This window comes from Lotus japonicus, chromosome 5, assembly GCF_012489685.1.
Source record: "Lotus japonicus ecotype B-129 chromosome 5, LjGifu_v1.2".
In the NCBI taxonomy this organism is placed as follows: Eukaryota; Viridiplantae; Streptophyta; class Magnoliopsida; order Fabales; family Fabaceae; genus Lotus; species Lotus japonicus.
The window spans coordinates 23931407-23953578 of NC_080045.1; the positions used below are offsets into that span (position 1 = coordinate 23931407).

The following is a 22172-nucleotide window of genomic DNA, read 5'->3' on the forward strand; positions in this document are numbered from 1 at the left end:
TTACATGAGGGTGACTTTAGAGCAACTCCAACGCTGGTTTATTAACCAGGTTGGAGGTGCTAAGAAACCGTTTCTTATTTTTTGCAGCATTGGAGTTGATCTAGGTGGCAGTTTTGGGTTCTTAACTACAGTGCAGAGTTCCTTGTGCAAGGAACTCTGCTTTTTGGTTTCTTAGCCTTAAACAAATGATATTTTCTCTCACATGCTCAACAGATTTCAGAGGGAAAATTAACAGATGAAGGAAGATGGAAAATTCACAACCTTAACAACATGAACAGAACACCAAAATAACAACTTTATTACAGAACATGGATTTTACAGAATAGAACACCAGGGTTTTTTTACAAAAAAAAAAAACAAGAAAAAAACATAATCTTGATCTTGACTGAGAAGCTCCGATCTGCAAAGAGATGAGAGAGTTTCAATAGAAGGCTAATTGAACAGACGAAAATCAACAGAAAAAAAAATTACAACACAAACTCACCTCAGATCGCTTTGCATGTGAGGAAAGGAAACTCCTTTGCGAGATTGAAGGCCTTGAAAGCATGAAACAGGGCCGGTGGTGGCCGGATCGTGGCCTGAGGGTGGCAGGTTGGGGGTTTTAGGCCTGGAGAAGAAGAAGAGAGGGGCGGAGGTGGTGGCCCTGTTGGTCACACAAGTGCAGAAAAGAAAATGATTTGAGAAGAAAAGGAAGAAGGTGATGGCGGCAGAGAGGTGGAGAGAGGACGAGACGGTTGTTAATGTGGCCGGAGAAGAAGAGGGATGGAACGCAGGGAGGAAGAAGAAGAAGAGGGAGGAAGGAGATGTGCGGCTAGGGTTATGGAGAGTGAGAGATGAAAAGTTGTTTTTATAGTGGGAGACCGGCTCAGCCGGTTTTTAGCCCGTTAGTGACCGGTCCAGACCGGTTTAGACCGGCTGGAATCGGTTTTCTGCCCGTTTGGTGGTATTTTGACCGGTTTTACCGGTTTTCTGACTGTTTTGGCATCAGTTTTTCAATTAAATTATTTTTAAGTTGAAGTATTTATTTAGTATTAAATTTTAAATCTAAATTGGGTGAAAATAAATATTATAAATTTATGTTGTATGGTGGGACACGGATGGGACCCTTCAAATAGTAATTTAAGAAACCATGGGTTGGAGAAAAATCTACTTCAGTTTCTTAGGAGTTTCTTAAGTCTGATGTGGCAGTACGGACCCACAGGAATAGTGCTGAATAGTGTGTTAAGAAACCAAATAAGAATTTTAGGGTTGGAGTTGCTCTTATGCCATGGTTCGTTTTCTGAAAGCAGGGTCCCACCCAATAATTCACGCATCTCTCCCTGCAGCTTATCATTAAAGCCTGCATGACTTCAATAATTGCAATGAACCCAAAAGCATGACAATCAATCTGACCCTCCTCATTTCCTCTGTGTGCATATTTTTAATTACCATTTTTTTTCTTTCTTAAGCAATTTATCCCACGCGCGAGGGACCACCACCTTTTCATTTCTGTTCTATAACTTATGTGTACTTCCCTATGCTACCTACTCATTCTTTCTTCACATCCTTCCATATTTTTAGAACGAAATTAAATTGAAAAAAGAGGAAACAAAAGGGGCCTAATATGGGTTGAACATTCAACTTGATTGTTGTATATGCCCCCACCTGACCCTCATTTTGTGGACTCCTTTTCATTGGATGCTAATCTCTCTCTTTGAGCTTCTACAATTTCATTTTTTTTTCTTTATTTAAAAACAGTATTTAAGAAAAAAAAGTTAATATGTTTTTCAAAGCAACAAAATTAATAGTAATAAACAAGTTAGACCTGATACGTGATACAGATGATAGTATAAGTTTAAATTCCAAGAAAATACTTATGTTAAAAGAAATATACAACTCTATTCTAAATGGATAATAACATTTGTGAATAAAAAAATATAAATTTTTTTATACATCGAAAATTTTAAAAAATTTCTCTTTTTTCACAATATGTTTAAGTTTAGAGAAAAAGTTTGATGCACTGACGGTGTAAAGTTTTTTTACACCGTCAACCAATAAGATTTTAAGGATGTGAGAAAATCTCTCTTTTCATTTAATTTCCTTAATTGATATGTCAGATCCTTGAAATCTGATTGGTTGACGGTCGGTGCATCAAAATTAAACTCTTAAGTTTATATTTAAATATACAATGATGAAGTCAAATCATGCTAGACCGAATAAAAAATCCATGCATATCATCATGCAGCTACTAATGCTTTAAATGATGTCTTTTTTTTTTGAATGGTTCAAATGATGTCAAAAGAACCATATATGCCTCCCCTTTTTATAAACCATGGTTTATTTGCTTACTTAACCAACGCAAAACAAGATTAAAAGCAGAAAACTTTTCGGGGAATAGTAAAACTTTGTCGGTTTGTTTGTCGAATAAGGTCAAATTCAAATCTTGGCAAATCATCTCATCCATCTGTTACCCAATATTTTTCTTGAATAAAGATTAATAGACATTCAAAGAAAAATGAGAAGAAATGAGATAAAACTCAATAAGATATAAGTGATAATTGTAATATATGATTAAGGAGTAATATATTTAAAAGAAAGAAATAGAGAGAAAAAGATTGGGTTCAAAAATGTTTGTACCATTTAAATGTACACCAATCATCAGTCATCACCCTTATCCAATTTTTCTTAGCACACATCACGCTTATTTCTAAAAAGAAACGAGTTTCAGATATATTTTAATTAAGTCTTTTGTTTATTCTTTGTACATTTTTTATATGATTCTGAATTTTTAAAATTAACTCTTTCCATATTTTAAAAGAATTTCATTTCATGAAGTGATGTAGCCGGTTGATCCTTATCAATAATTATTAATGTGATAAATTTAGAATTAAAGATTCGACTCATGAATTTGATATAAAAAAAATATTGGACTAATGAACAAGTTGGTAAATCAGTTCAACTAGAAAATCGATGTTTACGGTGATATTTGGCAAACAAATATTCTCCAAATTCGATTGGAAAAAGTTTAAGATTAAGGAGTTCTTTTGGGAAAACGTCTTGCCAAAGTGTTGTGTGTGAAACGTAATTTTCGACAAACAAGTATCAAGGGTTGAGTTTGTAACTTAAAGCAAATATTCAAGAGTACTGGAAACTGAATTTCATTAAACAAAGGACAAAGTACAAAGAAAGTCGAAAAAACTGGAAATTACATCAAGTAAAGAAAATTGACAGGAATTCAAATGAACGGAATAACAAGTTTGAAAGCATTAAACGCAGGAATGGTAAATGGCTGGTTCTGCAACAAACTCCTTCATGGTCACGTTAGGCTCCTGGAGTCTCTTTGATGCAGACATGTGAGTTTTTTAGAGAGTTTTTGGAGTTGAGTTGGGAACCCCTTCTTCTGAACGATCTTCTCCTATTTATAGCACTTCATTGCCTCATATGTTCTTGGCGGTTTTCTTTTTCTGCTGGATGAGTTAGTATGCTTGGTGATCCACGATCTCTTGCTTGCTCCAGAAGCTTCTTGCATCGTGGGGGAGGGGTGTACCTCAACCGCTTTCTTGCATCGTGGGTAGCCATCGTGGGTGAAAGCACGCTTTTCAACCGTTTCCGTTGCAGCGTTGCAATCGTGGGTACATGCACGTGCTAGTAACCGCCCGCTTTTCACGTAACTGCTTTGAGCATCATGTTTGTCGAATTCCGTTATCAACTTAACTTTTCCTAGTTCCTCCAGAGCCAAATTTCAACAAGCTTGTGTCGATAAACCTTAAGCCAAATTTTGGGTTAACAATCGGTCAAGTGTCCAATCCATTATATTAAAAAAAATACTATTTGTATAATAGGGTAATTGTGGTCAGTCAAATCAGTTCAAAATTGATCTTTATTATCATATTTTTATTTTGCCCCTCCTATCTTTCATTCTTTCTTCTATTGTGGAGGATTACTAGCCTGGAGACCACTTTTAATTCTGGTAAATTAGTTCATGTAAAAAGGCAGTTGCGAATTTTTTCTAGGAAATCATATAGTACCCTTCGTTATGTGTGGCTTAAAGACTATCTATTCGATTTGATTCCATTTTTAGTGTCTAATATATCATCTTTCATTCCAGATTAATGAATTTGAAGTATACTGCCCAAAAAAAAGAAAAAATTTAAGGATAATGTAATTACTACACACATATATTTTTATTAGGAAAATAGGATTTTTTTTCCTCGAGAGAAGGCTCATGCAAATTATCAGTCTTCTTCTGCGAAGAAGAAGTCTGTGCGTAGGAATCCTTATGCTGATGTTGTGATTGGCACACAATCACCACCCACGCTCATCCTCATTGGTTTCGACATCTATTCTATCCTAACTCATTCCACCAAGTTCATTTATGAATCCAACAAGAACACATCCAGTGACACCTACACCATCATCACACAAAGCTAACCTAATTACTTTATTAGATGAAATCAATGCTAATGAAGGACTGAAGGTGAAAGTTGAGATTCTGCTAAGCTGAATAAGAAAATCAATTGTTATCCTCGACATTTAGAGGAAACTATATGTGTGTGCAATGTAAAAAATGATTTTTCTAGAGGCCTATAGATATATTTACTTAAATAATTAAAAGCAATTAATTAACATTAAAAACAATCAATATATATATATATATATTGTAACATTTCTTTAATGTATTTTATCACTGGCGGGTGCCAAGGCCATTACTGCTGTAATCCAACCCCAATATTTGGAGGGGATTACGTCTTTTCAATGTGTGAAAAAGGATGATAACCTATTAACCTTCATTACAATTGGTGTGAGACATTTAGGGTATGATTACAAATTTACAATTATTTCATATAAAGAAGAATATAATTTAACTTAATTTATTATATGCAAGTTTATTTCGCGTGAGGGACTAAATTTGGCTGACCAAATAGTTAGAGGGATAAAAAGACTTATTTAACCGGCCCTATGTTTTTATTTAAAGTAACAATAAATGTTAAGTTTGCAACTGAAAAACTTTCTCGCTTAAATTGATATAGGCCACATGATTCAGCAATGACACCCAAGACAAATCATGATTCTTATCATATATATTGTCATGCTGCATAATGAGAATGAGAATGAGCATGATGGCGACGATAGATGAGAAACCAACATATATACTGGCTAATCAATAAGACAACAGGATCAGGATTTTATTATAATCCTTGCAGACATATCTCTGAGATGATATATCATTTTCTCCAATTGTCATCATGACGATGCTATTTGGACTCTGTTTGGTTTGGTCAAGTTGGTGTGTGCAAACGCATTTAATTGGAGCGTAACAAGACTGGAGGCTTCTTTCACTTGAACATGGGTTGAAAACTGACTACATAAGTTTTTTTTTTTTTTTTTTTATAGGCCAAATTAACATTAATAGGCACAAGGGGTGCCACCCAAGTACAAGGAAATGAAGGAAAGAAAGTTACAAGTAGAAGAATTAATAAACCAGAAACAGGCCAGGGGGAAAAGCAGGGGAAACAAAGAAGACTAGGAACGATAGAAACAAAGAAGACTACACAAGTTTTTCACACCACTTTTCCTACTTGTGTGACCATGTAACCCATGTACAGCGTTACACTAGAATAGAATTTCTTTGCAACAATTTTTCACTTTTTGATTATACTACGTTTGGCTTAAATTTCTATATGGATTAATGGTCAAATTCAACATATATTCACATCTCAATATTCATAAACTTCATTTAATTTTTTTGGTTAAAACCTATAACCGTCCCCGAACTTTGAGCGAGTTTTGAAAATCGTCCCTCGCCGGAAAATTACATGAAAATCATCCTCAGACTATTAAAAACAATTTGGACTCATCCCTCCGGCAGCCTTAGGTCCGGCCAGCGCTTACGTGTTTGTCAACGTCAATTAATAAGAGTCTGACGTGACTTTTTTTTAATAATAAATATATCATAATTATCTGAATTAACCATAAATCCCTAAATTAACCCTAAATCCCCAAATTATTCCTAAATCTAATTAACTCTAAACACCCAACAACAAAATCGACATCTTATCCCTTCTCATTGAGCTTCTTGTTGCAATGGAATCTGCAGACCCGTAACTTATTTGCCATAATGAAGCTTTCTCCATCACTTTAATCTTGCAATTTCATATCGGACCAACGCAACCAGTGCAAAATCCCTCTTCACCCAACACAATCAGTTCAAAATCCCCAAAATCAGAGCTCCCTAACTTTGTCTCTGAGGTCGAAATGAAAAATCAGATCAAATCGGACCCTTGCTGTCTTCTTTCTTCAAAACTCTTCATGTGAAGAACCTGAACAAACAAACAAACAAACACTGAGTCTAATAGTTCAGATTCGAAAAAAACAAGAAAAATTCAATGAACGAAATATCAGTAGCAGATAGTTCAGATTCAAAAAAAAATTCGAGAAGGAAGCAAATCGTGATCGAGGGATATCGTACCTTGAGGCCATCGACTGAGAGAAGACCGTTGATAATGCATTCCTTGAGACTGACCTGGTTGAGGCCATCTCATATCAGATCACAGAACAGAGGAAAGGGTTTTTGGGTTTCAATCATGTTTGTGATTGTGATGATTCTGAACTTCAATTACGTGTCTGCAGATTACATTGCTACAAGAAACTCAAAGACAAGGGATAATATGTTGATTTTGTTGTTGGGTGTTTAGAGTTAATTAGAGATTTAGGAATATTTTGGAGATTTAGGAATAATTTGGGTATTTAGGGTTAGTTCAGATAATTATGATATATTTTTTATTAAATAAAGGCCACGTCGGAGTCTCATTAATTGACATGGACAGACACGTAAGCGCTGGCCGGACCTAAGGCTGCCGGAGGGATGAGTCCAAATTGTTTTTAATAGCTTGAGGATGGTTTTCAGATAATTTTCTGGCGATGGACGGTTTTCAAAACTCGCTCAAAGTTTAGGGACGGTTATAGATTTTAACCCAAATATTTTCACATATTTTTATTTCTATCTCTCTTCTTTTATCATCTATCACATCTTATACTTTCTCCCTCTTACTTTTTCTTTTCTTTGTAACTCTGTCCTCCACCTCTATCGAGAGTTAAGATATATACACACCATTTAACTCATTTTCCACCTTCATTTCTATCTATTTCTCTTTTCTCTATCAATCAAATCATCTATCACATCGTTACTTTCTCTCTCCTTTCTTCCTATCTTTCTCTTCCTCCACCTCTCCACACCTCATTTTTGAAGTGTGAAGATATAATTATTCCTATCCACCTCATTTTTTAGGTGTGTACAAACAATTATTCATGGTCAAATTAGTCTTTATTTTATAAGCAAGTTCAATGTTAGTTATTCGGCGAAGTAATGATGTTTAGTGACGGTAATTTTTATAATCAATGAATGTTTTTTGTTGTCAATAAAAATCATTTTTCTGCCAAATAACTAAAATCAAACTCGTTTACAAAATCATGATTAATTTGACCACTAACCCTTCTTTATACTATTTTTTTATCCTTGACAGATGTGACCACCTATTCGGGATATAGTTATATGTTTCTCTCAATAAATATATTTTTTAAGATCCTAACTTAGAGCATATTCAACATGGACTACTATTTGAGTTGTTTTAATAATATTCTGGTGGGCCTATGCAAATTTCACTTCAACCACGGTTTCTTATTTTACTTTTGGTTGAGTGTCACTATATATCATATATTTATATTATTTCAAGGTCATCACAGTATTCAATTTCATTAATGAAAGAGATAATAGAATTTTTTAGTCTAAAAACAATTAGAAAGAGAATAAGCAACGTTGTTAAAATTTGAGCAATAAGAACTTCCATGTCATGTTGCTCCAACGATTGCCTAAAATAAGCAACATTGCTTAGGTGCTCTAACTAGGTTAAGCAACCTTCATTGGAGATTCTCTTATAATCTCATCTTTACAATGATCTAACTAGCTTAAATTTCTTTATACTACTATGAAACAGAATATTAAAAATCCTAAAAATCAGTTTCACTACCACAAAAAGGGTGTTCGGCAGCGGCAACTATGGGATAGAGGTTCACTGTTTACCGCTGCCCAAGTTTTATAGCAAAAAAAGAAATACGGAAAGCAGTTATCTTGTAACATTAAAAGATGAGCCATGGAAGTTTATTTACTGGATGGTGTCTGATTGCACTACTAGAAATTCCTTGTTTAGTGACTGATTTAGTGACCAAATTATTTGGGTCACAGTTGTGACTGATTTTGTGACCGAATTAAGGTTTTTTTTTCCACTCCCTCCAAATGAGAATGGTTAGTGACAGATTTAGAAACGGAAAATCTTGTGACGGACTATTTCGTCACTATTCTAAGTAATTCATCAATTATAATTCGTCGCTATTATTGTGACCAATTTTTCCGTCGCAAATTCACATTAAAATTCTTTGTAAAATTAGAACATAATACAAAAGTTCACAAATTGGGGATTCGAACCTCGGCCTCCCTTGATTTGATATACTAACATTGCTTCCATTTGCCAACTAGACTGAAATCCCTTTTATTTTGCGTGATGCGTTTGTTTTTTTTTTAAGTTTTTTATAAAACACTGGAAACGAAATCCTCAATCTTACTACACTTACGAGGACTCGAACCCTACTAGTCTCTCAAACTCAACGCCGCCGCTCTACGTCGTTCCTTTGCAAGATCCTGCACCGTCCTCCGTCTAATGGAGGAGGGGAGATGGTTTGGATCTGGGTGGCTCGCTGGAGGTTCTGGGTTCGTGGGGTTGTTCTGGAAGGGTTCTAGTGCCGAGGAAGGGAGGATCGTGGTGGTTAATGGCTGGTTGGATTTGGTTGTTAGTTAGGTGGTGCATCTGAGTTACGGAACCAGTTGCAGCAAAATGTCTCTAAGCATTCCTTCGATACCCCTCTTTACAGAGTAACCAACTCTTCTTCTTCTTCTTCTTCTTCTTCTTCTTCTTCTTCTTCTTCTTCTTCTTCTTCTTCAATTCAATTCACTCCTTCATTGATTGACAGTTTCACATTGATCTTCTTCTTCTTCGCAGTTCAACATTCCCAATCTCCGCGTCGGAACCCTAGACTCTCTCAGCGATGATCTCGCCAAGGTAAGTCCCTCTTTTCCCCCTTCTCGATTTCTTCCGTAATCCCCGGATTCGTTGAAATTAGAGCGCTGAAAATTTATGCAGGCCAACAATTTCGTGGAGGGAGTTCCCTCATTAGTTAGATTTAGGATATGTGTAGTTAGTTATTTTTGAGCATAGTATAAGTCTTTGTTATTCATGGTCTGTGTAGTGATAAATCATTGCTTTATAGTGATGTAGCAGCTATATCACCCAGCTATATATGTGATTTGATTAAGTGATGCAGAGTTGAATCCTCAGTTTGTGGAGTTTTTTTGTTTATTTAGTTTAATGGGTTTGGGGAAGGAGAAGAATGAGGCTAAGTGGAGATTATAAAATTGAGAATAAAAATCTTTCCCTTAACCCACTGAATTGATTATAGTCAAATTTCACATATTTATGTCACCTGCAATGGTTCCTTGCCGTTTTCAATTACTAGCATGAGAGTGACTTGATTGTTATATAAGAAAGACCAGGGTAGTATTGTGCAATACTGAATGGAATCCATTCAACACTGAACTTTTTCATTGGTGGTTTGTGGCGCTGTTTCTGGATTAGCGTATCATATTTTCCTACACGATGCTAATTAAGATATTGCATGATGGAGTTGCATGAGTTTTTGTACAACTTACATAAGTATTTTCTGGTATCTTGAAGCCCTTGAAATTTTTCAATGCTTGATCAGGATACTAAGTTGTAATGTTGGTTGTTGGTTGTTTTAAGAAACCATGGACATGTATTTCTTTTTCTTTTTTACCTAGGGTTCTTCTCTTGCTGCTCTCCCCCTTTGTGTCTCCTTTCTTCACTAACAGATCAAAAGACCTTTCTTTCCGGCCGGGGGGGGGGTTTAAAAGATCTTATGTGTAATTTTAGGAAGGTCTTACAAGTTAAAATGGTTTCCCCTTATCTCTGATTATAAATTTTGCTCTTTTCTGACGAATATAGTAAAGAATAACATCTCTACTTTTTTGCATGATATGGATTGAATTTTCTGTTTGACCCTTAAAATACCAGCAAGTTGTTGGGAGGGAGTGTATCTAAATCAGTCCCCAAAAACCTTGTGTCTTCTTATTCATTTATGATTTTTCTAGCCATCATGTTTTCTATCCTAAAACTCTTCTTTCTTTGTCTACTTGTAGGCTTACCAAATATTGCAGTATGTGGAATCATATCAGAAAGAAAATAGGCTCAAATCCATGCCTATTATACTCTGGGTGAGATTATTGTTTGAATTTCTAGTGATTGAATTTCTACTGGAATTAGATGTCCTTATAGTTTGAACTCCATGTTTCAATATAATGCAGTGACTGGAATGGAAGCAAACTTGGACATGTTTACAAGTTCCTTAGGTCTCGGAGGTTTGGTTCATCCTATGATATTGCTAATAAATACCCTGACAGTTATGCAGATGCTCACAAGGTAAACTATCTCACATTCTCACTAGTAGATAAAATTGTACGTATGATTTGCTTTCAAATGATTAAAAGCACAAGGTTAATAGATTTTTATTTTCCATGAATTTTTATTTTCCTAAATCTACAGCGGGTTAGTCATCGAAATCCTAGAGGAAATATCTGTGGTGTTGACTTCATTTGTATTTTCAATCCTAACCAAGCACTCAAACCCTTGAAGACAAGCTGGGCTGAAGCTGTTTTAACTATAATAAAGGTGAGTGTTTTTTGTTGTCTTATGTGATATACAATTATAGCCTCTAGAAATAGGTAATTAAAGCTGTTGTAAAATTGTTTGAAGTAAATTTATTTCATCCAAAACAAGCAAATTTAAGGTATTGTGTTTTCTTTTTATTTATACTGTTATGGATGCTGTTGGCTAACGTTTTCTAGTTAAAGATTATAATAGGTATGGGTTTGGTTTGCTTTTGATGTATAGGTACTGCAGGGGTTACCATGCAGCTTGGCATTTGGAGCATACCAGTTAGGTCACATACTTTCTACAAGAGTTATTGTCATGAGATAGTCTTTGAGTAATAGGAAAGATTGGATTGAGTTTGATCCTTGAAAGGTATTATACTATTCTGTGTATGTGCTTAGATAATTCATGAATTGTATCATGTCTATGTGCCTAGATAAGTTGTTGGACCTAAAATGACCGTGTGTATTAGATTTGATATCATCAATGCTCATGAGCTAGCCAGCTAATACTATTGCATGCCATGTTGAAAACAACAAAAAATTATATCTATTATGATGGTTCTATGTCCAACCGTGGTAATAGAAGATGGAACAAATTCAGTCACTAAATCGGTCACTAATTCAGTCACTAAAACAGTTGCAAAATCGGTCGCTAAATTCGGTCACTAAATCAGTCGCTAATTCGGTCACTAAATCGGTCTCTAAATTCGGTTACTAATTCGGTCACTATTTCAGTCACTAGCCGTAGCGACCAACGTTTTAACCATCGATATAATTCAGTTACTAAATCGGTCACTAAATATTTTAGTGACCAATTTTACCTATTTAGTGACCGATTTGGCGGTCACTACAGGACTGTTTTCTTGTAGTGTTGGTTTGGTAGCATGTGAGTGAAGATACAAGATGAGCCATGGAAGTTTATTCAGTGAATTGTGGCTGCGCTTACGGTGAGTTATATTCCAAACTGTCCCACGGTGGGACAATTTCATTTTTTATTGATAAGACTAAATTTCCCCCTCCCTCCATCATCAACTTTTACCTCACTCTGACGACTCCTTCCTCCTCCACAACATGGTGGTCCCCGGCGCCGCCAATAAGGAACCTTCCTCCGCCCCCAACGACTGGTTCACCGCCAGAAAAAAAAAAACAAGTCTTCATCAACAATGGCATCCTTCAAGAAAAGAAAGGGGATGAGCGACGGTGGCTCTGCGGGCTTAACAATGGCAGTGGCGGCGCAGCGCTTCGGAGAGGGAGGAAGAGCGACATCGGCCTTGGATCGGGAAAAGAAGGTGCTTCCAGCAGCCGATTCTCTGTAATTTGAAAGTTGTGAGTTTAGCAATAAAATTAATCAGTTGCATTCTGAAACGAGCATGCCCATCTATTTCATGAGAGGGAGAGAGAGGTGGCCGGCGGCACAGCCATGGGAGGGAGAGAGAAAAAGCCTCTGTTGTTATGGTTAGAAGAGAGAAGGATAATATTGGAAATGCAAGTTTAAAATTTAACTAAATCTTTATTTTTTGAAAAAAAAAAATTAATGAAATCTAAACGGTACATTTTTTTATCGATATATCCAAAGGCTAATATTAAAGTGGAGCACCATGGGCCAGTTTCAAAACTGTCCCACGGTAGGTAAAACCGTGAATTGTTGTTTTATCACATTAGTGAATTATTGACTGAATGGTGTATGATTGGTTTTGTTGCAGGAAAAGGGATTAATTATCTCCATGAAGCCTCTTAATGTGCCTTGGGATCTCAAATCCCCAAACATGTTGGTATAACTAGTATTTTTATTTGATTATTCGTTAGCCCTCTATATTCTCAACTAATTTAAAAGCTTTTAGTTATGAATATGCTTCTAGTAAGTGAACAAGAACATATTTTAGTGTAGTAAGTTGTTAGTACTTGAGTGTGTCCTAGGTCCTAGTATATTTATTGGGTTTAGCAATGAAACATCATGTATATCTTTTGATTTAATCTTCTCTTGTCTATGAATTTTTGGAGGCCATGGAATTTGAATTCAGTATGAGTTTTATATGTCTTGATGTTTCTATTTAATCATATGGTAGAATATAGTTTGGCTACAAATTAAAGGTGCGAATTGGCAAAATATTGCCACAAATACTTGTGGGGGTGACAAACCGCCACTATTCTATAAAATATTTAAAAGTAAAAAGTGTTAGGTACCGCTACCCAAGGTTTAACACAAAAAAAAAAACGCTAGCAGTAGGTAGCGGTTCCCACTGGTATCAACCGCTACCCAAGATCAATTTGTGCAGCGGTTATGAACCGCTACCTATCTTTAGCACCGCTCAATTTAGCATCACCCGTTTAATCGCTACCTAACTTGTTATTGAACCGCTACCTAAGGGCATTTTTGTGGTAGTGTTTTAAGAGTGAAGAATGAATTATAGTAAACAGATATTCAACCTCCCTATTGGATAATAATGAACAATCAATTTAAATGATATATTATATTCCAAAATTAATCATTTCTAATGAAAAAGTTAAAAAAGAATTGAGTTCTCTCAAAATTAATTAATTTTATACTCAAAAGTAATTTTATATACATGTTTTAATGATATTCTCAAACTTCACAAATTTGAAAATAAGTAACATGAACCTCCATATTTTTCTATTTGAGCAAATTTTTTGTTGTTGCACTAAGGTATCTTTACAGCTAGTAGTTATGAACTAATCTCTTCGAGCCTCTGAGATCATATTAAGTTGGTAGACTTTGCCCAATAAATCCTTCTTATTCACACTGTTGGTAGACTTCTCCCAAGAAACCCTTCTTATTCACACTGTGTACTGGGCGAGGCAACATGGTCCCTCGCCTAGGAGACTCAGCCTTAGGCGCGGAACATGCCTGGACCTTGGGCCGCTCTCCCCAAGGCCCAATCGGCCCATTTAGACAGATTAAAGGCACGAAGGCCCAACCCCAAATCTATAAATAGGGGACGGTTACCAATTGTAAGGGACTCTTGGCTCATTTGGCAATAACAACATTAAAATTCAGTTATATTTTCTCTCTCTAAACAGTTAAGAGTTCATCTCTCTAAGATCTCCGATCACACTCCACACACTCTAGGCACCATGCCTTGATTCTATGTTCTTGACCGGAACACACTGCCCTGAGATCAATCCCTCGACTGAATGCTCACGTATCTCAACTATCTACTAAATGTTCAAATTCTCATTGGCCCCATTTGGAAGAGTTTATTGGAACGTATCTTATAGCATAGACGTTTATGCAAGTGATTGAATAGATTATAGCCTACTATAAGTTGTTTTGAACCTATTTTCATAAGTTGTTTAGAATAACTTATTAATTAGAGTTTATGCTTATTTATAAATTATTTTAAAATTATTTCAAAAAATTCTCAAATTAACTTATGAATAAGTGTCAATGGTATAATCGTTTATGGCTATAGGTGCCGAATTAAGTTATTTCCCCAAACGCAAGTTTTGTTTATTGATGTAAGTCTATCTCTAAAATGTTGACCAGGCACGATCTTTTCTGTTTTAGCTAACTATTTTCTCTTTCTTCAATTATATTTTTTGAAAAATATGACTTGCCCTTAAGGAAAATTCTTGCAACATTCTTTTTGGTGCTCTCGATCTAACACTCTCTTGGATTGGTTAAAACCATATGAGCTCCACTCCTAATTTGGTGGCATCGACATGAATTTTAATCAATTAAAGACTCTTAGAAAAAGAGTGACTAAAAGAGTATTACTAGCACTTCTCTTGCCCTTAAATACAATAAGTCATGTGAGGTCGTGCTTTTCTATGCAGTGTGCAATAGCAGTTCTATAATAGAAAAGTTAATAGAATCTCTGATCGTTCTCTTTTGACCAGTGACCGATGCGAGTGTAATTTTTTTATAGCATAACTTTATAAATGAAAAATGTAAAATATGTATAAACCACGTGAACCCCAAAAAAACCAACTCCTACCATTAAGCACCTTAGTCCAAAGAATACGATAATCGACAAACACCTACTAGACAAACCACCCAAAACAATACAATCTCATATCAAATGTAGATGGCTTTGTCTAATCCGAGCCTTTAAGCCCCTAAGAATCAAAGCTTCTGAACTCCTAGCACCCAATCCAAGTTCTTTACCCACGAACCAAACTTTCTTCACCTTAGTAGTAACTCCATCTTCACCTGACACTGGTTCAAGAAAATTCTGCGGATCATTCTCCTACCCATTATGACTGCCCTTTGGACACCTATGCGTTGAACCCGCATTTGTAGAGCCCTTATCTCTAACTGTGCTAAACTCCGACTTCGAGTCTACCTGTTCTGATAATGAACATTAAAGAATGGTATAGGCCCCGAACCCTAGGAGAGCTTAGAAATGGTAATGGCCTAATCCTTTAGATAAATGAGCAAAAGTCTCATACAATGTGTTTCGGCCTCTTTTATAGAGGTTACATGAGATCCCTAGCTTTATCTCTAATGGGCTTCTTGGGCCATCCTACGCTAGGCCCAAATCCCTTACACGAGTCATTCGCCCCCGATGATCGCTCCTAGAGGGAATTCACTAACTCCTAAGTTCGTCCTCTCGCCAGTAGCATGGAATCTTCCCTTGTGATGCTGCCCTTGGGCGAGTCCTACTATGGGGTGGGGGGCTGGCCCAGTCCACTACCAGTTGCAAAATACCACACGTCAGAGTTTTCTCCAAATCCAATTGCTCGTCAATATTATCAACGCAAACATCATAATTAGATTTTCCATTCATTCCCTCCTCACCTTCATCATTTGTAGCTGGCTCCATAACCACCATATCATGATCCTCACACATGACAGTCTCCTCCACCACTTGTAGCTAATTCACGACTGGAGCCTAAGAAGAAGCAATCTCCTGAACATAAAGCTTATCATTCAACAACCGCCCACCAAGACCTGAATAAAAAATGGTGTTAGGTGTTGTCCATACATTTCTACCAAAAGAAATCCACACCCAATACCACCCACCATAACCCCCACCTGCTCCACCATAACTAAAAGAAACGCTAGAGTAGAAAGGATGAAAATTAGACTGATTTGTGATCCTTACATTAGGAGGATGTGGCATACTATTCCATAAAGGGGATTGATACGTATCGTGCTACCCTCCATGATGAGACACCAATGCTACAAGCCCCTAAGAATATACCTACTCCGCCTGCTGTGAGTTTGCTCTCGTCTACATATCATATGAGTCCCTACAAGTGCCTATATGTTTCCTTGTTTTCCTCCAAAGCTTCCAATTCAAGCGAGTCAACATCATCCTCATCCAAATCGAAACTCACCCGATCCTCTTCCTTTTTTTCTTAGGACGGTCACCATCTACATATAACGATAACTCTTTCTCCACCAAAACTGTCCACCCCTTCCCATCGATCTTCATTGTCGCTTAAATATGGTGCAAAAAGGGATTAGCCATCTCAATAAGAATACAGGCAAAATCAAACCTCACTTTCTTCGTTGTATTTGTATCCATGCACACATAACTCAAAAGGAATTTCCCAACTTTGCAAAAACCCGAATGCACCAAACTCCCAAAGGCACCATCTATACCCTCAACCATATCAAATGAGTGGATCCCATTGTGAGATCTTGACACGATTTCATCCAATCAAACCTCTCTTAAGTGCATCTAAAATTGTTTGCTGCATCTTTTCACTTGAATCAAATTCTAATGCCACTCATTTGCTCTCAATGCTTTGATGCTGAAATTTGAAAGTCATTCGAACAAAAGTAATCATGAAGGCACTCTAGACTTTGTACGCCATGAAGGGATGCACAAGCACACCTCTCCACCCAACCTCTCTCATCCTGCTCCAATTGAAATTCCATACGAACTTTCCTTTCCAGATTTTGTTGAAGCATCTCCTTTGGGTTCCATACTGTAAACACATAGTGCTTATCAAACATCGTTGGTACGAGGCCTTTATCACCTATAAATACGCCCCTACCAACTGCAATCCATTGAAATGTTTGATTGCCTTCCAAGCCTCCTGATCTAAGGAATACTATACAAACCTAACTCTAAACCTTCTCCCTTGCTTGCGTCGTTTCTGGACATAAACATGTTGCACCCGCCCTTCTTCAGAAAAAAATAGGCCCAATCATTGGAGTAGTAACCCCTTCACTTGATCGATCAATGGAGATTGAGAAGGAACAACCTTCCTCGATCTCGATCTATTCTTATTATGGAACCTCTCTGTTCTCGATCTAGCATGATACCCCATACCGTCATGTTTTTGGTCCTGACGTTGTGATGGATTCTTCCTGCAAATACACCTTCATCCATCAATATTGTGATCGAAACCACTCCCTTCTGCAACAGCGTCCCTATAGCTCTTCCTCGTTAGAAAGGTTCCATGTCGCGCTGCTCGTTCTCCATCAAAATTCTAGTACTCAGACCTATAGTCCTTCTCCCCTATCTTGATCTCCCTTCCTCCACCATCTTGGCCACGATCACGAGACCATCCTTCAGCCACACAGTTCCTCCTCCTCTTGTAAAAGCTCATGCTCCATTCACTCCCCTCAAGTCTGCTCTTGCAATTGCACCAAATATTGTTATCTCGTCACAGGATCTCCCTGTGTTGCTCCTACGACTCCTCCTTGTGCTACTGTGACTTGAGTTGGTCCTAGTGCCACTGTGACCAGGGAAAATGGAAATAAAAGACCAAGACTAATTTGCAAAAATGGTTGAATGGCATAGATGTGATTAATTATATATATAAATAGGAAAAAAAAACACAAAATATTTTATACGTTTCATCACTTTTCATTACCACATGAGGTTGTGTAAGTTACCCAAGGCAAATATTAGCTAAAATCATCTTAACTTATGCAACCCAATAATATTTAAACATGTGCATTCTTTTTTCAAAAATGAAATATTATATATAAATATAGATATAAAGGAACGTTGATAAACATCCTCTCTCAACAATGGGTAAAGTAACCAAGCCAATTGAAAGCTGGCAAAACAAATCAACCATACAACAAGAACCTCCCAAAAACCTCTAAACCACCCCCATACATCCAAAAACCATAGTGTCAACACTGCAAGATAGATCCTCATTTGAAAAACAAGGACCCAACTCAGTCGAGCAAACTAAAAACCTTTACAGCAAAACTCACAAGTGCATAGTGCTGAGACTCAAACCTAGAGAAAAAAAACTAACAAAGATAAAAAACAAAAACTAGATACGATAGAAGGCCATACGAGAAAACTACAACCAGCAACATGCAAGCAACTCCAACACAGCCATCAGACCACCACCTCAAATGCAACAGTCAAGGGAGAAAATCATTAAGGCCGAAAGGAACCATAGCCTCAACGCTCATGTCTTGTAGTTTCGTTTTGTTTTTCAGATTCGTTGTTTAGTGATAGTGTTGTACTGCATCATTTTCTGAGAAGACTTGTTTCTAGACTCAATTTCAGTTCAATGAATTTATGCTTTAGAAAAAATAATATAAAAGACTTGTAGTTCATGAAGCATCAGCTCCTGATACAATGTTAGAATTCAAGTTACATTCACACATCACTACAAAACTTTAAGCTTAAGGGCTCATTTGACACACTGTATATGGCATGATAATATAAGCTTATACAATACATTATGAACTTATGCATTAAAATGATGAATTATTTAATCCACCATATAGATGACGGATAAAGCATGATAAGGGTGTAATGTATAAGCCACAACCACAACCCTCCACCATTGCTACCACCACTCTCCACCACCGCCCTCCACCACCACCTCCGCCGCCTCCACCACCTCCGCCGCCGCCGTAACCACCACTGCCACCACCGTCGTTGTCATCGCTATTGCCACTGCCATCGTTGCCACCACCATCATCACCATTACCTTCCACCACCACCACGACCACCACCTCCATCACCTAAACCGCAAATCGCTGCTACCACTACATACTACCCAACACCACCACTACCACCTCCCTTCGCCGCCATCACCACCACTGCCACCGCCACCACCATCATCACCCATCATCACCATCACTTCCAATACCACCACCGCCCCTGCCATCACCTAAACCACTACCGCCACCATCGCCACCACCACCTCCCTCCACCGCCGCCACCACCATCATTTCCAACACCACCACCACTGTAACCACCACTCAGCATCACCACTGCCACCTCTACAACCACCACCACAATCACCACCCTCCATCACCGCCACCATCATTATCGCAGCCACTTTGGCCGCCACCGTCATCTTTACCACCCACTAACACCATCTTCATTTATATATATAGATATAATTATTCAATATTTCACAAGACATAAGTTTATATTAATTTAAACAAAATGATAAGTTATACAACGTGTTACCAAACGTTGTATAATATTAAAATTTTATTAGATCTAATACTATCAGACCTTATTTTATAAGGCCTTATACTATACAACATACTAAATGAGCCCTAAGATTTTGTGGTTTATGCTATTCTAACTTATACCTTGTGATCTGAATGTCTGTGCCCAGGCGCCGAACTTGGAGTGTACAGGAGGGAGCCTTGGCTCCTCCAAAATTTTTAGAAAAATCTTATATAATGGTTGTGGTAAATGTTTTTTGTTCAAGATATATTATATATATAATAATGTGTAGGCCATTATACATATTTCACTCTAGCCTAGTGGCAAGTCCTCCTATGATCCTATCTCTATCCCTTAAATGTGCCAAGTTCAAACCTCACGTCCCTAAGTTTTTTATTATTTTTTCTGTTTCACTCTCTTTTAACCAGCTATTTTTTCTTTTTGAAATCAGGTAATTTAACTAGCTTAGGTTAGTGTGTAAAATTTAAAGATAAACAAATGTTATCTAAAGGTAAAAATTATATATCAAAAAGCTAAAAATTTTAAAAATGAGAAGTAAATTTTTTTAAGTATTAACATAACCTTTAACAAATTTTCAATATTCAGGTATATATATAAATTTGTTTAATCTTTGTTGTCTTTCATATGAATATATATATATATTATAATATTTTAATTTATGTATTGAAATTTTTATTTCAGCTCCCTCAAAAATTTCTTCCAAGTTCCGCCCATGTCTGTGCCCGTAATGATGACCGAAGGTGAATCCTCCCCTATTTTTCCTCACCAAAAATAATTATTTCTTGTATTTAAATGGATTCACGTGCCTTTGTCAACCTGTGTTTGTCGGTCAATCTTTACTCCCACAAAGGCAAATAAAAGGGCCTTGTTGCCCTTGTTGTTTCTTTTTGAGAAGGAGCAAAACACTCAGGAGAGAGGTTTATCTGCCCTTTCCCTGTTCCCCATTATAAAGTAAAACCTACCAAGCTCTAGTTACTCAACCACACCATTGCACTTAACAACCCCTTTTCTTCAAATTGAACCAACCATACATGGAACTTGCTCTGAGCTTAGGAGACACACCAAAACCTTTCACTTCACCAGATCCACCGGTTCAACTCAACCTTCTCCCTTTCACTCCGGTTCAAAGATCCCAACCATCTTCTTACCTTCAAATCCCCTGGCTCAACCAACCATGTAATAACACAACACATTCTCTTTCTTATTTCACTTAGACTGTGTTTGATTTTCAGTTTAGAAACCCTTTTAAGTGAAAGTAGTTTCAAACTGAAAACCAAACAGATTCTTAATTAGCCCCAAATCGTTACCCAAACCACAGTTTGTCATTTTGTTTTGATTTTTATTTTTTAGCAGGCGGACCGGCGAGGTCGGTGGACGTGAACCGCTTTCCGGCGACGGTTACCGCGGCGGATGACGGCGACGACGGCGGCACCTCACTGTCGTCCCCGAACAGCGCGGTGTCGCCGTTTCAGGTGGATTTCAGCTTCAGAAATGGTAATGCAGAGTATGGAGGGAGGAACGAGGGTGAGGCTGAGCGAGCGAGTGACGACGACGAGAACGGGTCAACTCGGAAGAAACTCAGACTCTCTAAGGAGCAATCGGCGTTTCTTGAAGAGAGCTTCAAAGAACAAACCACTCTCACCCCTGTTAGTTCAACAACACCATTTTTTTTTGTGTGAATATTGTTGGTGATTATTTAATTATTTTTGAAATTCATGTGCAGAAGCAGAAGCTTGAACTGGCAAAACAGTTAAATCTTCGTCCTCGTCAGGTGGAAGTTTGGTTTCAGAACAGAAGAGCTAGGTGAGAAGATTGATTACCTTGTGGTTCTTATCCTTCAATTTTTTGTTTGAAACTTAATTTAATTTTAATTTTTTTTAAAAGTATAAGAAAACTGTAAGTACCCAATTGCGCAATGGGTATGAGTGTCTGTCACAGTGATTAAAAATGACTGTTTAAACACTCGAACCCATGAGAGGCAGAGTTTGATGTTTGATATTTAGAAGATGTACTTTTTGAGAGACATTTAGCTTTTACCACACCCAAGTCGAGCAGAATTGCTAGGAAGAGTATACATATGTGATAGTAAAAAACAAATTGTAAATTGTAAAAATTGGGGGTTAGGTTAAAAGATGTTGTGACCAATGTTGTAAATGATTGCAGGACAAAGTTGAAGCAGACAGAGGTGGATTGTGAGTATTTGAAGAGATGCTGTGAGACTCTAACAGAGGAAAATAGGAGGTTGCAGAAAGAGCTTCAAGAACTGAGAGCATTGAAAACTTCTCAGCCATTCTACATGCAGCTTCCAGCTACAACTCTCACCATGTGTCCCTCATGTGAACGGGTGGCTACCAATTCCTGTGCCGGTACGGCCACCACCACCAACCAAATCCCAGTGGAGTTGTCTCTTGGAAAGCCCAGAATATTGCCCTTTCCTAATGGTCAAGCCCAAACACAGCAGGCCCAGACCCAGGTCCATAACACGGCTTCATGATTTGATCATATTGACATTTTTTGGTTTTTTGACATCTAATATAACTGACTAATCTCATAGTGGACAAGATATCCAGCTCCCTATTTAATTTATCCTTTGTACATAACTAAGCTTTACCTTTCATTCACCTGTTTTGTGTTACTTTCTTTGTGTTGAAAGAGTCACCTTTTTGTTCATTAACATGTTCGAGCTCACTTGGGTTAGCATAATGGTTAAGTTTTGAGTTTAACTTTCACCTTTCACATATTTGGGGGTGTGTCTAGTAAAATTTTCAATTGGGCGATAACCTTTCTTAGGAAGACACCTAAACTCACTCAGGAGTGAATATCTACTAATCTTTCCGCATGTCACTGGGGCAAACTCAAGAATCTGACTTGTTTTCTTTCTGATCTACCAATTATTTCTTAAAAGAACAAGAGTGCACCTAAGTCTTTTTTGTGAAATGACTCAAATGAGACATTTGGTCTGTTTATTTTTCTTTTCATTTTAGATCTATTGGACAAAAGAGGACGACGTCTTTGGTGGGTCAGTTAAAAACTGACTCACC

At 37.2% G+C, this 22172-nt stretch overlaps 1 protein-coding gene and 1 long non-coding RNA gene across 3 annotated transcripts; one reads left to right on the forward strand and one right to left on the reverse strand.

Annotated features, from left to right (window-relative positions):
• Nucleotides 1-277: 277 nt before the first annotated feature.
• On the reverse strand, nucleotides 278-851 carry LOC130720859 (uncharacterized). Its single transcript, XR_009013259.1, has 2 exons — nucleotides 485-851; nucleotides 278-400 (listed from the first exon to the last, which is right to left on the reverse strand). It is a non-coding gene; the product is annotated as an uncharacterized LOC130720859 (long non-coding RNA).
• A 19157-nt stretch (nucleotides 852-20008) lies between these two features.
• LOC130721127 (homeobox-leucine zipper protein HOX11-like) lies at nucleotides 20009-21805 on the forward strand. 2 transcript variants are annotated; one of them, XM_057571862.1, is made up of 4 exons: nucleotides 20009-20307; nucleotides 20482-20777; nucleotides 20855-20934; nucleotides 21295-21805. In XM_057571862.1, exons 1-4 carry the CDS (start codon nucleotides 20163-20165, stop codon nucleotides 21623-21625), a joined length of 852 nt encoding a protein of 283 aa, XP_057427845.1. In that variant the 5' UTR covers nucleotides 20009-20162; the 3' UTR covers nucleotides 21626-21805. The 2 variants fall into 2 exon arrangements, with proteins under 2 accessions (XP_057427845.1, XP_057427846.1); XM_057571863.1 differs by having other exon boundaries at nucleotides 20485-20777.
• The last annotated feature ends 367 nt before the right edge of the window (nucleotides 21806-22172 follow it).

Excerpts from the sequence above, each read along its gene's own strand:
- LOC130721127 (XM_057571862.1), top strand. The coding sequence starts at position 20,163 with ATGGAACTTGCTCTGAGCTTAGGAGACACACCAAAACCTTTCACTTCA. Across the intron at positions 20,308-20,481 it reads CCCCTGGCTCAACCAACCAT|CAGGCGGACCGGCGAGGTCG; the intron begins GTAATAACACAA and ends TTTATTTTTTAG. Across the intron at positions 20,778-20,854 it reads AACAAACCACTCTCACCCCT|AAGCAGAAGCTTGAACTGGC; the intron begins GTTAGTTCAACA and ends ATTCATGTGCAG.